The 18154-nt window shown below is 38.3% G+C and overlaps 1 protein-coding gene and 1 long non-coding RNA gene across 2 annotated transcripts; both read right to left on the bottom strand.

Annotated features, from left to right (window-relative positions):
* Positions 1-1483: 1483 nt before the first annotated feature.
* Positions 1484-16828, bottom strand: LOC128526383 (putative protein TPRXL; the record flags this gene model as incomplete). The annotated part of the gene is made up of 4 exons (XM_053498186.1): positions 1484-1973; positions 13808-13863; positions 16358-16462; positions 16543-16828. Coding segments are annotated over 4 exons (840 nt in total), but the record flags the coding sequence as incomplete, so codon positions are not given.
* Positions 4826-8583, bottom strand: LOC128526259 (uncharacterized). The gene is made up of 3 exons (XR_008360792.1): positions 8280-8583; positions 5181-5525; positions 4826-4893 (listed from the first exon to the last, which is right to left on the bottom strand). It is a non-coding gene; the product is annotated as an uncharacterized LOC128526259 (long non-coding RNA).
* Positions 16829-18154: the final 1326 nt, after the last annotated feature.

Below are 18154 nucleotides of genomic sequence, written 5' to 3'. Positions count from 1 at the left end.
GAGGTGGAGAGTTTTGCTACAATCAGGTTTATTATAAAGGTTTGATATACAGTACAGTGCAGTTAAATTAGCATAATATTGACACATATAGAAACTATGAAAGTGGAGCATTTTAATGAATAAAGAGAATGAAAGATCTCTATAAAATGCTGTGCTACACAACTAGTTAGTCGACATGATTAGTTTTTTTACATATAACAATGGAAGAATTACAAAATAACAAAATACAGTAGTAGAGATTCAAAGTAAAGTTTTTGGCTTTAACCTTATTCCAGTAATCTGTTCACATAAAGCAGTGTAACTGACTGTAGTAAAGTCACACAGGACCTCATCCTTAATATGTGGAACTGCATCATTAGAGCTGGTGTTGTAGCTAGTTTAGGGATGATAAATCAAAGATGCAAAGATCCCTTTGGAGACCTGGGGTGTCGAGGCCAATAGATTTTATTCTATTCACAATATAGCCAGGCAGTTTCTCTTTAGATGCATGCTTATATATGTTTACATAACACATCTTCAGGCCATACATTAGCATTTCTGCCTGCATTGTCAGTCACTTCTTGTCTTAGATTATTTAGTTTGCTCATGGCTTCAGTAAAAGTTCCTTCTGGTGCCTTAATATTAGGGATATACATACAACATTGATCACAGAATAGGATGCACACACCTTTTTTTTTCAGCTAATAATCAATTTAGTGCTAGCCTGTTTTACCAAGTCATTTTGCATCTACTTGTTCTCCTAAGGCAGCTAAAGCATGATCTGTTTAATTTATAAACCGTTGTTGATTATAATAAATATAATTTATTCATTCTGCATTTTTATTGGGGGTTCTCCATACAAAAATAGACTCAAATCCTTATTTTACCTCATCTCTGGCTTTGAATTCATCAGGTATACCTCTGGGCTGTCCTATTGAGTCTATGTCAATATTAGAATCAGACTAATAAGCCCTTCTTACTCTATGATCATCTGACTCTTAATAGGTTGTTCTATATCACGATCCACTATTGACATCTCTTGAATAATCTGTACTCTAGCACAGATCCCTTTCCAACCCCTGGGAAATGTTGCCCCCAACAGTGGCAACACAAAAAGATACACACTCACACCTATAGTACCCAAAGTGTCAGACTGTTTGTTGTAATTAAATAAAATGAGATCAGGCCTGATATGCGCTATGACTCTGAAGGGAACCCTGAGCAGTGTCTGAGTCTCCTCAGTCTGGAGCACATGTGTACAGAAACACAAGGAGGTAAAGAGGTCATTGTGCAGAAATATCCTGTTATTGATATTACAGCATCTGGTCTAAATGGACATGACACAAACACGGACACTGAGAACTATAATTCCCAACACACATGCTTCAGTGGAATTAATTACGTTCAATTGTCATTAAATTGACACGGTCAAAAATCTTAGGTAGGTTTCTTAGGCAAAAAAATTAAATATAATAATAATAATAATGATAATAAGAATAAGAATGGAAATTAAAGAAGGGGGAAGACGTAAAAGTAAAATAAATGGTATCAGTAACAGTAGAGTTTGACTGTCACATGACTTGAGCCCTAATGACGCTAAACTAAACAGATGAAGTAACGTGACTGACTGAAGCGTAGTCAGAAGTGACGTCTTCCCTAACCTGTGGAACTGCATCATTAGAGCTGGTGGTGTTGGAGTGAAAACTCACTGCAGCATAAGTCAGACCTTCAGCAGGTTTCTCAGCTGATTGACCTGTGGGTACCTGAGCTGTGGAGTAGACGTCCTGATCAGAGGGGATTGTGGGTAACTGAGCTGTGGAGTAGACGTCCTGATCAGAGGGGATTGTGGGTAACTGAGCATTAGAATTAACAGTAGAGTCACAGGGGATTATGGGTAGTCGAACATTAGAGTAAACTGCAGAAGATTCAGCATCTGATGGTGAAAGTTCTTTGGTGTCTTTAATCTCCTCATACTCACAGGCAGAAAGAGGAATCTGAGAGAAAAGAGGAACAGAAACAAAAAAAATATATATATATATTTATATATATCTATATATCTATATATATATCTATATATCTATATATATATATATATATATATATATATATATTTAAATTTGAAAACATTAGATTTTTTTTTTCAAAAGAAATTAATGTGTTTAGCATGTGTAATAAACCCACACACACACACACACACACACACACACACACACACAATGATAAAGACAGTTACCTCTTGGTCATTTCCTGAGATTTGGACAGGACGCTGGTCAGTAGAAGCTCCACCTGCTGGCAGAAGAAAGTCACATAATCAATAGTTATTGTTATTGTTCTTAGCTTTATTTTTGCATTTTTACGATGGCCAAAATTTTTTTATTATGGGCTCAGAATTTGACATAAAGTCAAAAATCACATTTGACATTATGGTTAAAAGTTTAAATACTGTAATACACCTCTTGCTAATGAAATGATTCTGATTAACCCCAGATAAAGATCAGAACCCCAGATAACCCCAGAATCCTGAAGAGATTACACTCTAAAAACTGCTGGGTTAAAATATACTGTAACCCAAACATAACCCAGCCGCTGGGTTACTATTAGACAGAACACGTGCTGGGGTGTTTTGACCCAAGTGCTGGGTTTAACCTTTTAACCCAGAATTCTGGGTTGTTCATTTGACGTAACCCGTGGGTAAAATTACTACTCTTGCTGGCTTGACACGTTCCATTAGATTTTTTTTCCCAAGTGTACACAAGTTCACATAATGAAAATAGTTTGTCACAAAATAAGAAAATGTGAATAACTCAATTTTGACAAAAATATACAAATTCATAAAATCCCAAGGTGATCATTTGTTAAATAAAAAATAAATGCAACATAAACACTCTGTAAAACAATGAAAAACAAGAGCTTGTAAATCTTATTTTTTAAATTTTAATTGCATTTTTTTTTTTGCTTTTAATACTATGTTTTTCACTTTTCATATAGAAGTTTTCAATACAAATCTTATAATTCCCACATGACAATAAACATTTCCTACCTTAATATTTTAACTATTAGTTATTTAACTATATCTGTTTAATTTCCCTCTAAATGACATAAAAACAAAAACAAAACTTTTTAAAATATGGTTAATTAAACGTGGGGTAAAAAAACTGTTGTTCTCAAAAATTTAACAGATGAGTACTCGTGTCCATCAAAACTCACAGGTAAGAAGACACTGCTTCGTGTAGTTAACATCAAAGATAAAACATTTTTTTAAAAAACTTTAAAACAAACTTTACAACTTCCTCTTGTCTCATCCTCAAGGCACAAAATGTGGAACAGTGCTCTGGTCATCTCAATATTTTGCAGATACAGTATCATTTCCATCATGTTGGTCTCCATCTGTGGATTTCACACCATCACTTGGTTTTGCAATATAACCAACATTTGTCAGTACACAAAAATACATAATGTGAACATAACTTTAGTGTATATTTCTAACTAATTTATCTCACTATTTAACGTGTACAACTTAAAGTATATATTTCATAAGGATAAAGAAACGGCTTGTTTTATACAATGACGCATTCTCATTTATTAAACAATAAAAAACAGAATGAGAAAATAAATATTAACCCACACCACCATATCGAAGCATTTACAATACAATGTGCTCGCTCCTACCACAACTTACTAAACTAAATAAGTAAAAAGTTCGCCAAAGAATAAACCAACTACTGGGTGAAAATAACATACAGAAACAGATGACATTTCCCTGATTTGCTCACAGCTCCATATCAACGTGCAACTTAAAAAGTGGAAAAGCAAATAAACATGAAAATGAGCTTGCTCCTACCACAACTACAACATTTAAAATTTAGGTAAAAATTCATATTAACTTACCATAAAATACTGCCCTCTTTAGGTGGGGTCCCCCATCTCTATAGAAGTGAAGAATCCAGAAAGTTTGTCATGTCGTGTCTCAATTCCAAGAACGCAAAGAACAGTATTGACTTGGAAGTCCACACTCGAGGGTTTGAGAACACCGGGTATAGTGCAAATGAAATTCAGCATACAGGATGCGATATATTATACCATAACTGGTATAAAAACCCAGAATTTTAACCCAGCATAAACAACCCAGCATTTTTTGAGTGTAATATTATGTAGATGAATAATCTATATAATGTAAATGTACTGTAAATGTAAATATAAAGGAATGATTTATTGAATAAAAAATATAATTTTTCTATTATTATTATTATTATTATTATTATTATTATTTAGATCTCATGCAAACTCCATGTTTTCTTATGCTCAAACATAGTGACTGATGGAAAAAATTGCTTCTCCACTTTCCGCAGAGTGATGAAGCCTTGGTAATTTGTTTACAATTCCTTTTAAACCTTGCAGTTTGGGCCCTTAAAATGGCTAAATACCTATAGCATCCACACACGGGCATATTCATGTTTAACATCTGATAACATGCCGTGTGTATGTGTTAATACCTCGCATCTTGTGTCTCATTTGAAGAAACAAAGTGAGGAATATGACTCCAATCAGAAGCAGCAGCAGAATTACAGATACAGTGATCAAAGAGGATGCTGGAAATACTGGAGGGGAAAAAACAAGAAACTTTAACCTACATGCTCATCCCAGGGATCATCCCAAAGAGATTAGATTCATTAAAGTTATTGAGTTAAATTATGATTGTAATGTGTATCTGAGCAGAATCACCTGCAGAAGAAGAAGTTGAAGCAGACTGCGATGATGATGGGGACGATGATAGCGATGGTGGCAGGGATGGAGAAGAATGTGATGGTAACAGTGTATAAACTAATGATGATGATGGTAAGAACGGTGATGATGATGATGATGATGATGATGATGAAGGTTCTGTTGGCTTCCAGGTTGAAACTGGATCTGAATCTGTTTTAGAACAGATGCCAGACAATAAAGTGTACGTTAAGTATATATGAAATATGCTGGTATATGTTTATATTTCTGCTATCTTACAGGAAGTGTACAGGTAGTGAAGCAAATAATCATTAAATCTAAACTGACAAGTTTAACAGTTAATATCAGCGAGATCTCTTTAATGAAATCTGCTAACAAACCATATGTCTAAACATAACTGCTTCATTTGTACTCACACTATTGTTATATTCACTAACTGTTCAATACTCTGTGCTCCACACAAATCTCTACAAACTCACCAGTAACTGTCAGGTTGATCTGTGTGAAATAAACCTTGTATCCATCATCAGATTCCCAGGCTGCTTCAGCTCCACACCAGTATTCACCAGAGTCTCGCTCAGTTACATTTCTAATACTCACACTCAAGGTTTGTCTTTCTCTGTCATCATACAGGGAGAATTTCCCCACATTTATGTATTTTCCACTTTCATTAATAGATTTTTTATAAGAACAAGCAAAATCTTGCAGCCTCATTTTGCAGACAAACTTGGAATAACTCCTGAGGGATTCTCGGTATTTACAGCTGAAGTTCAAATCTCCTCCCACATGGACAGTCTCACTGATGGACTTCTCGTAGGACAGATCTGCAAATCCAAAAAACATCTGATCAGTTTTTATGTGTGTATGTGTCCTAGAAAAAAAAAAACCTTATAGTGTAATTTAGGACATTTTCTAGTATATTGTTTTGGACACAAAGTTTTTCTGAATTTTGATGCAGTGTCACATGACGCTTCTCATCACACCATCACTGCCTTTCTACTCACTATGAACTTTTGCTGTTTTTGTATGCTTCAAATCGTCTCAGGTTACTTTGATGTAACCCTGTTCCCTGAAAAGGCGGGAACGAGATGCTGCGTGAAAACGCTATGGGAATATCTTTTCATGTTGCCAGTTGTGAAGCATGTGTGTACCAAACCAATATTTTGGTTGGATTTGCGAGACAATCATATTGATGGTTAACATTTTGAATCTTTACTTTTTGAGATAGCGGTTCAACCCAAAATCGGACGCAGCCCCCTGCCTTTAATGGGGACCAGAAAGTAACGACTGTAGTAGCCTGACTCCCTGTAAGAGGACTCCTCCCCAGGAGGAACCGGAGTTCAGCAGATGCGCTCTCTCTGGTATCACGGAAGTGTAGACCACGCCGTTGAAACGCGAAGGGCGATGAGCAAACTGAATCCTGTAGCCTTTCTCTACAGTCTCTAGCACCCAGGGAGACATGCCTGGCAGTAGCTTCCACGCTGCAAGTTTCTCCGAAAGGGGTACAAGTTTTAGTACGTGGGGGGGTGTTAGTGGTTCGGCATCCAGGAATATAGCAGGATATAACCGAGGCACTAACATATCTCTGGAGGTCGGTGAGGTCCGAAACACCAGAGGCGGCGGAAACTGAACATCGACCCCCTGGGGGTGTCTGGGGGGCCATGCTCTTATAGGAAAAAGCGTTGAGTGCCGTTCCCCGGGGGGGATCACCCCCACAGTCCTGGGCACGTAGGCTTTCAGGACTTAGACTTTGAAAAGAAGACAGTGCGGCGATCTGATCTTTTGGAGGCGGCCTGTGAGGGGCGACGAGCCGTACCCCAGTCCTTACGGGGGGTCGAGGCTGGGTGGCCGAGGGCCTCGACTCTTGAGCACGGCGTGGGAGAAATTTCCCAAAAGCCTGTTCATAAGGTTTAGCTTCTCGGAACCTAGTGGCGATGGAATTCACAGCGTCGCCGAATAGGCCGGAAGGTGAGACAGGGGCATCAAGGAGGAATGTTCGATCCTTGTCCTTGATGCCTGTCAGGTTCAACCACAGGTGCCTTTCAGCAGTCACCAAGGAGGCCATGGAACGGCCGATTGCAAGGGCTGTCTGTTTAGTCGCACGCAGGGATAAATCAGTAGCCCGGCGTAGTTCATTGAATGCTTCATGATTCAGTGTGCCGCTTGTGCTCAAATCTTTCAGCAGATCAGCCTAATAAGCCTGCAAAACCGCCATGGTGTGCAAGGAAGCGCCGGCCTGACCTGCTGCTTGGAACGCTTTCCCTACCAGGGTAGAAGAAGTTCTACACGGCTTGGAGGGAAGTGTTGGTTTCTTTAATAAGGATGATGTTCCAGAAGAGAGATAGCCCTCAAGCGTCTCTGCTATCTGGGGCATCACCACATAACCACGTGCTTTTGCATCAACGATGTTCGAATAAAACGAAGTACAAAAATACGAGAAGAAAAAGGATTTCTCCAAGAACGAGATAACTCGTTGTGGAGGTCATCAAAAAATGGGAGAGAGCGGCGTTTTGGCTCCATCTCCTGACCACCCGACAGAAATCTGTCATCTAATTTAGATTGTTTTGGGTGAGCCTGCTCCTGTGGCCAGTCAATATGCAGTCGCTCGGCTGCACCCATTATAACTTCGAGCAATTCCTCATATTCTCTCTCATCTTTAGAGGAGCGTTCTGAGGAAGCAACTTCCATTTCCACAGAAGCAGGAGAACAAGTCTCTTCAACAGAACTGCGAGAAGCACCGGAGTGCGCTCCTGAAGTGGAAGGAGAGACATCGGGATCGGGGGAGAGGGCGAGAGAAAGGAGGGACTCCGTCTCTCGCGCCTCGGCCAAATCTGTTTGTGATCCCCATGAGTGCAGCGCGGCTCGTGGTTCCCTAAAGAACGCGAGGCGCGCGCGAAGCAGCTTCATGGGGAGAAGATCACAGTGCTCACACTCTCCATTAAGCCCTTAGAGAGCGAGGTTCTCACCCAAACATTCGAAGCAGAATGTATGCATATCGCCCTCCGAAAGGAAATTTTCACAAGGAGGGGGACATCTTACTCTAAACTCCGCCATACTATCTGGTGAGTTTTATGAGATTTAATTCTGCTTGTTTTATATTTTTGTTATGCTTTGCTGACACACACACGCGCACAATGCAGTGAAGAAAAAGATCTGAGGAATGTTGCCGGCTCACTCCTATTTATAACCTGCAGGTGCATCTAATCAGATGACGTCACCTGACCGAGGTTATATAAGCCAAAATTTGGCGTGTTTGGTACACACATGCTTTACAACCGGCAACATGAAAAGATATTCCCATAGCGTTTTCACGCAGCATCGAGTGTAGCCTTTGAAAGGGAACATATAAATACAAACATCAAAAAAAATTCTGCCCCAGTTCTTACAATCCAGTTATATGGAGATGCACTAATCATGGCAGCGTTCTTCTACCTATGTGTAGCAGCCTGGAAAAAACATTTACCTGGAGACATTTTAATATTCTATTCTACTTATTGCTTAATGTGATACAATAAATTTGCATATATCAATTTCATTACAACATGTTTCTTTGCTAAAACATAATAAAATTTACTCACAATTTCTTACATCCAGGAACATTACAGTGTTGGTCTGTATTCTATCAGACACATCAACAGCACACGCGTATGTTCCAGTGTCCTCCGTAATCAGCTCTCTGATAAACACACTGAAGAATCCTGAACTTCTGTCGTCATGAACTGAGAATCTGCCATCATGTGACCATTCACTGTTTAGTTCTGTTGTTATTTGATTTAAACAGCTATGATCTGTCTCGATCTTACAGAAAGATTTGATTTTGTATTTGTATTTATCTTCATATCTGCACTTGATGTTGACTCCTCCCCCTGCATGTGCACTTACTGCTCTAGAGACCCTGGGCCCTGATAAAGAACAAGAAGTTCAAATCATGATTTATCAGTTAAAAGTAGAACTATCTAAAAGAAATTATATAATACTTGAGTTCAAGATCTTTTTTTATTAGAGGTAAGGTTAAAGTCTGAGCTGTTTCTTAAAATTTGCATTGATAATTTGATGACAGATGGAAGTAAGCATGAATCATTTTTAAGAATATAAATCAGCAAACAAACTCATAGTTAAAAAAGGCAGGGGTTAAAGGTCAGTCACACAGCAATGCAGGACAATCCTTCCTGAGATAAGCCATGAATGAACTGAAATCTATTGAACAAGTAAGTTAAAAAAGAGTGAGTTTAATAGCCTGGTTCAGGGACAGGTTTGTATTTAATTGGGTTTTTAAATTATAACCAGAAACTAGTCTTAGCCATGCAAAGGTTAAATATGAATTGAATCACGATCTTACTATTTAAATCATCAGAAAGAAAATGTTAAAGATAACAAAAAAAAATTATTAAATACAAAACATAAGTATAGAAATAATATATGATTACTTGGTGTGTTGTATGTCTGCTAATATCAGTGATGATAGACTCACCTTCATTTACCTTTAGTTCCACTCGTGTGTAAATGTCTATCTGTGATTGTATATCAACTCCACACTTGTACGTCCCAGCGTCCTGTACAGTGAGCTCTCTGATCATCACCCAGAACTCTGCTGATTTGGTGTCATCATACAGTGAGAATCTTCCTAAATGTATCCACTCGTCTTTAGCTCCTGTCTTTATTTGGTCAGAACAGAGTGGTGTTGAACCCTTACAGAAATATTTCTCATTTTGTTTGTATTTTATATCATACGTGCACTTGATAAGGACTCGTCCTCCTGAATATCCTGTTACTTCCTTGGAATCTCCTCCATCTAACAAAACACCAAACATCCATCTGAGCAAAACCTTCCTTCATGTAACACTGCTGCTGAGAGTGAGGATTATTCTGAAGTGCATTTCTTTACCTGAGATCAGACAGAGGGTGAAGATGAGGAGGAGGATCTTCATCCTGAGTTCACACTCACACATCTCCACACCAACTCCACTTCAGAAAGATATTAAAGCTCCTGTTCTGTTACACACTCTTACTGTCTCTGTCCTGCTCTGTGTCTTTATATGAGTCTTAAACAGAGTGTGATGCCGCACCCACTTCCTCTTCTAGCTGTGTGAGAGAGAACTGCGCAATTGCTCAAATGTGTGTGAGATATGTGTGAAAAACATATCAGAAGTTAACATACTGTAAAATGAGCCTCTGGTGAGTTACAGTGTGTAAACAATCATATGAAGGTGTGTGAGTGTTTAATATCGATAGTCTACATGTAGACGGCATTCTTCATTTGAGTTGTGTTTCCTCTCAGTGCTTCAGTATTAACTTTACTGATGATATCTATCACTCCATGTCACTGTGTACTGCTCTAATACCTAAAGGTCTCTACTGCCCCCTAGAGCACAAGGTGCATCATAGCATCAGCAAGAAAGAAACTTTACCAGAATCACTGGTACAGCAATGATATTTATTGGTAAACTCTCTCTCTCTCTCACACACACACACACACACACACACACAGGCTTGATTGTTATTTACAGAGCTGTTGGGACAAATAGTGTTAGATAATAGAAGCCCAACAATATTGTAGTGAACAATAACACAGGCAACACATTAACACATTTCTGTTACATTTCCTCTCAACAGAGGTGAAGGTCTTCGACACAACCTGTCTCCTATTTATCATACTGCTTTTACATCTATCCCAAGATAGATCACGACCTCTTCACACGTCCACCAAGAAAACCACACTTACTGTAACCACTCCTCCTACTCTTTCTGGTTGTTACACGATTCAAGATTCAAAGGTGCTTTATTCGTATCGCCAAAGCTTAGAAGTGAGGTACAAGAAAATAACAGGAGTAGATAGTAAAAAAAAATAATAAATGAGTAAAAATAGTATAGAAAGAGTAAAAATAAATAACGACTTTCTCTAATCTCTCCATATTGTCTTCCTGACAGCTTAGTTATTTTAAACAATTTCTTTTTCACAAAACAGAACTTACAATAATACTATCCAAGAGGATTACAATTAGTTTCAGTGTTCACTTTTCGGTCAGTGATTTTTTTTTTTCATTTTATTTACCTTTTTTTTTCTTTTTGAGGTTTAAAGTTTTGTCACTAATCTCTCATGGGGCGAGGTTTACAGTGCTGCATCCTCATCGGCCAGCTATTTAAACCTCCACTGCAATCTCAGGACAAATTGACTGTTTTTCCAGACAAAATGCATTACAACATTTATATTTATCAACAAGTTGTTATTATTTTCGAGTGTTCGTGGTCTACACATACAGTAGAACAAAACATTTCATGTACACTTACTCAGAAACTCCATCGTTAGTCTATAATCACTGCTAGGTGTTTAAGAGAGGAACACAAAACTAAAAAACAAAATGGAAGAGAAAAAACTGATCAATGAAAGAAAAAAGTCCAGAAACTGAAACTGACTATAATTCTCTTGTGTACGTTTTGTTTTTATGGTAATTTTTTTGTTTCAAATAATTTGTATTCAGAAAACAGAAGAAGAAATAGAATATGTACATGTACACACTACAGTAGGTGTAGAAAAGAATCACCCAAAGAAAAAAATTCAAGTGTGATTTTTAACAGACAGTCAGAATAATCAATTAAATGATATATAATTATCGTTTCAGTAAAGTTGCTCAGCATGTTATGTTCATCTATTTTATTTTGGTTGTTTACAATGTTACTTTTAAAAGCTACAGTAGAATTCTTAACAAAGAGGTTATTATAAGTCTTTAAGAAAGCTTGAGACTGTTTAGCATTTGTTATTTTGCAAACTTGAAGATATCAAAAGCTTGCAATACACTGTTATAGTCACAAATTATTTCCACATGATTAAATAGCCTATATATTATATGTATAGGTCTGAGGATCAGTACTGCCCCAATAGAGGAGCTTTTGGTAAACGTATTCTTTCAAAAGCTTCAAAAGCTTCAGATTCAAAAATAAACAAATAGAAACCTTGTTGCTTCTCTGTTACTCTGAAACAATACTGTTGATTTTGAATTCAAATTCAGTGTATAAATAATATTACGTTAGGGAGTGGCTAGTGGGATGTTGATTTGATAAAACTTAAGAGAATTTCTAAAGCCCAAATGGACAGAATTTAATGATGTATTCTGTTTATTCCATGCAGTTACGTCAATAAACTCTCCAGATCAGCAGCAGCTTCCAATTAATCAAGAACAACACAATAAAGATTGTAACAGTGGTCCGAATCGATCTGTTATACTTGTAGGACATTTTGCATGTTTAAATAGTCACAAGAGCTCAGATGGTGTCACCTTAATTTGCAGATTCATTAAACCATCAGAATCAAAACATGTTACATTTAGAAGGAAAGTTTTTCTGAAGGATGGTACAATATAATTTGATTAAACTAGAAGTGTATAGATAATTTTTAAATAATATTATATAAAACAAAATAATACACACTCACACCTACTAACCAAAAAAACAGCAGGGTGTATGTTGTAATAAATAAAATGAGAGCAGGTCTTAGATGTGCTGTTACTGTGAAGGGAACACTGGATAGTGTCTGAGTGTCTGAGTCTCCTCAGTCTGGAGCGCATGTGTACAGGAACACAAGGAGGTAAAGGGCTTATTGTGCAGAAATATCTTGTGACTGTGACTGATATTACAGCATTCAGTCTAAATGCACATGGACAATGAGAGCTACAAGTTCCAGCACAGACTCTTCAACTCAGCTACCTACTAATTACCCAAACCTGGACTTGATGAGATACTTTTACAACAACGCCAAGTATAAGAATACTTCCAGTTTACTTACTTGATGCAACACTTCATGTAATTTGTTATCAGTTGGCTAACAAGCCTTGTTTAAAGGCACCCAAGAGGAGCTTGGAGGAGCTGCTGCCCACATGGGCCCTTTAATTACATCCAGTTCACCTGGACTTGTGTCCAACTGTTATTACATTGTATGTTGAAATCAAAATAACCATGAACAGCTTTTATCACACTTACTGATTTATCACACTTGCTTCCATCATAAAACTGTTGAGAGCCTCAAGGCCTAACAGTGATCAAATAATTCAGGCTATAAACTCTAGGTTTCATATGTAAAAAAAAAAAACATGCAAACAAGCACACTGTGCAAACTTTACAGAATAAGCAGCATTAGGTGTATTTGGCTAAAAATAAAAGTCCATTCTATGGTCACTGCTACTGAATAAGAAGTGGAGAAGAGAAAAAGAAGTAGAAAGAGGTGAAAGGGTATCTTGACAAAGCGTTCCAGGGTCACGTGACTTGAGCCCTAATGACGCTAAACTAAACAGATGAAGTAACGTGACTGACTGAAGCGTAGTCAGAAGTGACGTCTTCCCTAACCTGTGGAACTGCATCATTAGAGCTGGTGGTGTTGGAGTGAAAACTCACTGCAGCATAAGTCAGACCTTCAACAGGTTTCTCAGCTGATTGACCTGTGGGTAACTGAGCTGTGGAGTAGACGTCCTGATCAGAGGGGATTGTGGGTAACTGAGCTGTGGAGTGGACGTCCTGATCAGAGGGGATTGTGGGTAACTGAGCTGTGGAGTGGACGTCCTGATCAGAGGGGATTGTGGGTAACTGAGCTGTGGAGTAGACGTCCTGATCAGAGGGGATTGTGGGTAACTGAGCTGTAGAGTAGACGTCCTGATCAGAGGGGATTGTGGGTAACTGAGCTGTGGAGTAGACGTCCTGATCAGAGGGGATTGTGGGTAACTGAGCTGTGGAGTAGACGTCCTGATCAGAGGGGATTGTGGGTAACTGAGCTGTGGAGTAGACGTCCTGATCAGAGGGGATTGTGGGTAACTGAGCTGTAGAAGTAACAGTAGAGTCACAGGGGTTTGTGAGCAACACTGTGGTGTGACAAAAAGGTTGAGAAGGATCAGAGGAGATTGTGGGTAATTGGACGATAGAGTAAACTGCAGAAGTTGCAGGATCTGATGCAGAAAGTTCTCTGGTGTCATACTTACAGACAGCAAGAGAAACCTGAGAGTAAAGAGAAACAGAAACAAAAAATATATATATAAATATTTTCAGCTTTTAAATGTTTGTTTAAAAGACAATAAGTATTGGTACTAAACAGACACACACACGCTAAAATAAAGACAGTTACCTCTTGGTCATTTCCTGAGTTTTGGACAGGACTCTGGTCAGAAGAAGCTCCACCTGCTGGCAAAAAAGTCACATAAGTTTTATGATGGCCAGAAATCCATTTTATTAGGGGTCATGTACTGTAACTGTGCTCAGAAATAACCAATCATTTAAAATCTTTGTTAAAAGTTATTATTATACTTTTAACAAAGGAAGGGGGCAAATAGTGTGAAAAACTATTTGCCCCCTTCCTGATTTCTTATTCTTTTGCATGTTTGTCACACAAAATGTTTCTGATCATCAAACACATTTAACTATTAGTCAAAGATAACACAAGTAAACACAGAATGCAGTTTTTAAATGATGGTTTTTATTATTTAGGGAGAAAAAAAATCCATACCTACATGGCCCTGTGTGAAAAAGTAATTGCCCCCTGAACCTAATAACTGGTTGGGCCACCCTTAGCAGCAATAACTGCAATCAAGCGTTTGCGATAACTTGCAACGATTCTTTTACAGCGCTCTGGAGGAATTTTGGCCCACTCATCTTTGCAGAATTGTTGTAATTCAGCTTTATTTGAGGGTTTTCTAGCATGAACCGCCTTTTTAAGGTCATGCCACAACATCCCAATAGGATTCAGGTCAGGACTTTGACTAGACCACTCCAAAGTCTTCATTTTGTTTTTCCTTCAGCCATTCAGAGGTGGATTTGCTGGTGTGTTTTGGGTCATTGTCCTGCTGCAGCACCCAAGATCGCTTCAGCTTGAGTTGACGAACAGATGGCCGGACACTTCAGGATTTTTTGGTAGACAGTAGAATTCATGGTTCCATCTATCACAGCAAGCCTTCCAGGTCCTGAAGCAGCAAAACAACCCCAGACCATCACACTACCACCACCATATTTTACTGTTGGTATGGTGTTCTTTTTCTGAAATGCTGTGTTACTTTTACGCCAGATGTAACGGGACACGCACCTTCCAAAAAGTTCAACTTTTGTCTTGTCGGTCCACAAGGTATTTTCCCAAAAGTCTTGGCAATCATTGAGATGTTTTTTAGCAAAATTGAGACGAGCCTTAATGTTCTTTTTGCTTAAGTGGTTTGCGCCTTGGAAATCTGCCATGCAGGCCGTTTTTGCCCAGTCTCTTTCTTATGGTGGAGTCGTGAACACTGACCTTAATTGAGGCAAGTGAGGCCTGCAGTTCTTTAGATGTTGTCCTGGGGTCTTTTGTGGCCTCTCGGATGAGTTGTCTCTGCGCTCTTGGGGTAATTTTGGTTGGCCGGCCACTCCTGGGAAGGTTCACCACTGTTCCATGTTTTTGCCATTTGTGGATAATGGCTCTCACTGTGGTTCGCTGGAGTCCCAAAGCTTTAGAAATGGCTTTATAACCTTTACCAGACTGATAGATCTCAATTACTTTTGTTCTCATTTGTTCCTGAATTTCTTTGGATCTTGGCATGATATCTAGCTTTTGAGGCGCTTTAGGTCTACTTCTCTGTGTCAGGTAGCTCCTATTGAAGTGATTTCTTGATTGAAACAGGTGTGGCAGTAATCAGGCCTGGGGGTGTCTACAGAAATTGAACTCAGGTGTGATAAACCACAGTTAAGTTATTTTTTAACAAGGGGGGCAATTATTTTTTCACACAGGGCCATGTAGATTTGGAGTTTTTTTTCTCCCTTAATAACGTAAACCTTCATTTAAAAACTGCATTTTGTGTTCAATTATGTTATCTTTGACTAATAGTTAATGGTTTTTGATGAGCAGAAACATTTAAATGTGACAAACATGCAAAAGAATAAGAAATCAGGAAGGGGGCAAATAGTTTTTCACACCACTGTATACACTAATGAAACAATTGACTCTGATTACCTCTAGGTAAAGGTCAGTGCTACGATTTCTTCCACTTTAAACACTACTCACTATTTAGGGAATGTCAGTCAAAAACCTTCATTTGAAACATCCTGCAATGTCCCCAATGCTAACATCATCCTCCATGTGTTACCTTGGAAACCTAACCTAATCTATCACTGTTGGCCAGGTTCGATTGTTGTCTCTGTGTGCATGGAGGTTGTGTGTTCTCCCCATGCTTGGTTGGTTTACTTTCGGTACTCCGGTTTCCTCCCACAGTCCAAAAACATGCATATTAGGCTAATTGGTGTTCCCAAACTGCCTGTAGTGTGTGAATAAGTGTGTGAGTGTGTGTACGCCCCCCACAACCCTGCATACAGGATAATTGGTATAAATGATGAGGGAAAGTAAATAATATGTAATAGTGACATTTTCTGTATTAAAAAGTAAAATTCACATTACGTTGCCCTTGATAATAATGAATGGTGCATGAAGCTGGATACAGTGACTGATGGGTAATATTGTTTGTCCACTTCCGAAACAGTGATGAAACATTGTTCACTTGTTCCCTACACCACTCACAGTGCCATTTAAACTGACAGTTTTACACTCTGTGGTTTGGAAACTTACTTAACATGGCTGAATACCCATGGCCAAATAAAACTCATCCACCCACCGGCATGTTCATGCTATGCATTTGATAACATGTGATGTGTGTATGAATACCATTGATTTTGCGTCTCTTTTGTAAAATCAAAGTGAGGAATGTGATTCCAATCAGAAGCAGCAGCAGAATTACAGACACAGTGATCACAGTGGAAGCTGGAAAGCCTGGAAGAAAGAAAACAAGAAACAGAAGAGATCAGATTCATCAAAGATTATTGGTGTGATGTGCATCTGAGGAGAATTACCTGCTGGAGAAGAACCTGGACTAGACTGAGATGATGACAGTGATGATGATGGTGATGAAGATGAATGGGGTGGAAACGGTGGGTATAATGATGGTGCTTGTATGACCAATGGGGATGATGATGACAATAATAAGGACAATATTGATGATGATGATGATGATGATGATGATGAAGGTAGTGTTGGTATCCAGGTTGAAACAGGAACATGTTGATCTAAACCTTCTACAAGTTTTACACAGATGCAACACAACGCTGTACATTTATTATATGTGGAATTTATTGCTTTTTATACTTCTGCTATCTCACAGGAAGTGCGGTGAAGCAAAAATACACACATGAACAAGAATAGCAGCCTAAAACAAATTAAGCCTAACAGACATCTGCTTATCACATCATTTCATGTCATAAAAAGACAGAAGTCAATTTTACAGTTAATATCAGCTAAGCTAATCTTCCTTCTAAACAGAACTGCACTAATTGTACTCACATTATTGTTGTTATATTTACTAACTGTCTAATAATATCACAGACTAGTCTTGGTTAGGATGAATGCTAACTCTGTGCTTCACAAAAAGCCTCTGTAATTTCAAAATAGTTAATGCAGAATAAAACTCACCAGTAACTGACAGGTTGATCTGTGTGAAATAAACCTTGTATCCATCATCAGATTCCCAGTCTGCTTCAGCTCCACACCAGTATTCACCAGAGTCTCGCTCAGTTACATTTCTAATAATCACACTCAAGATTTGTCTTTCTCGGTCATCATACAGGGAGGATTCCCCTATATTTACATTTTTTTTACTTTTATTAAAAGATGAATTATAAGAGCAAACTGAATCCTGTAGCTCCATCTTGCAGAGAAACTTGTTCCTATTCGTGAGGGATTCTGGGTATTTACAGCTGATGTTCAAATCTCCTCCTACATGGACAGTCTCACTGATAAACTTCTTATAGGACAGATCTGCAAATCACAACCAACCATACCAGTTATACAAACAAACATACACACACACACACACACACACACACGATAGTTTTTGAGTGAACAATTAATAAGTTTTGAAGCAACAAGCATAATAGGTGTACTGTACTGTAGATTTAACTGATGAACAAATATAATATAATAATAATTGTTTCCAACAGTGTTAAAAGGGTTTTTAAAACATGTAAAAGTTTAATAGTGGTGAAAAGTAAACAAAAGAAGAAAAAAAGAAGATAGCACCACTGACTGAGGTATCAGTGACATTTTATACCAGTGGATGTTTATTAGATCCCCAAGTGCTGTGGCTAACGCTGCTGAAATTATGATTAATGACAAGGATCCTGATTGCTATAAAGAGACACACACTTGGTATATGTCCTAAAGTGTGTGAAAAGAAAGAATGTGTAAATAGAAAAGTAGAGAAAATGAATGAAAAGACAAGATAAGGGAAAAGCTATGTTAAAAAGAGAAGAGTGCATTAAAATAATGAAAAAGTTGTGTTATGGAGTAAAGAAAAGAGATAACCCTGTCTTAAGGAGACGGGGATCAACACGAATGGGGATCCCTCTCTGAAAGTGTGCACCATCACTCCCGCAGTGCAGACTCACAAAGATCCCCCACTATTTAGCG

Source organism: Clarias gariepinus, chromosome 6 (genome assembly GCF_024256425.1).
Source record: "Clarias gariepinus isolate MV-2021 ecotype Netherlands chromosome 6, CGAR_prim_01v2, whole genome shotgun sequence".
NCBI classification, from domain to species: Eukaryota; Metazoa; Chordata; class Actinopteri; order Siluriformes; family Clariidae; genus Clarias; species Clarias gariepinus.
Note: the sequence above shows the minus strand (reverse complement) of the source record. Positions and strands in the feature narration are given on the sequence as shown.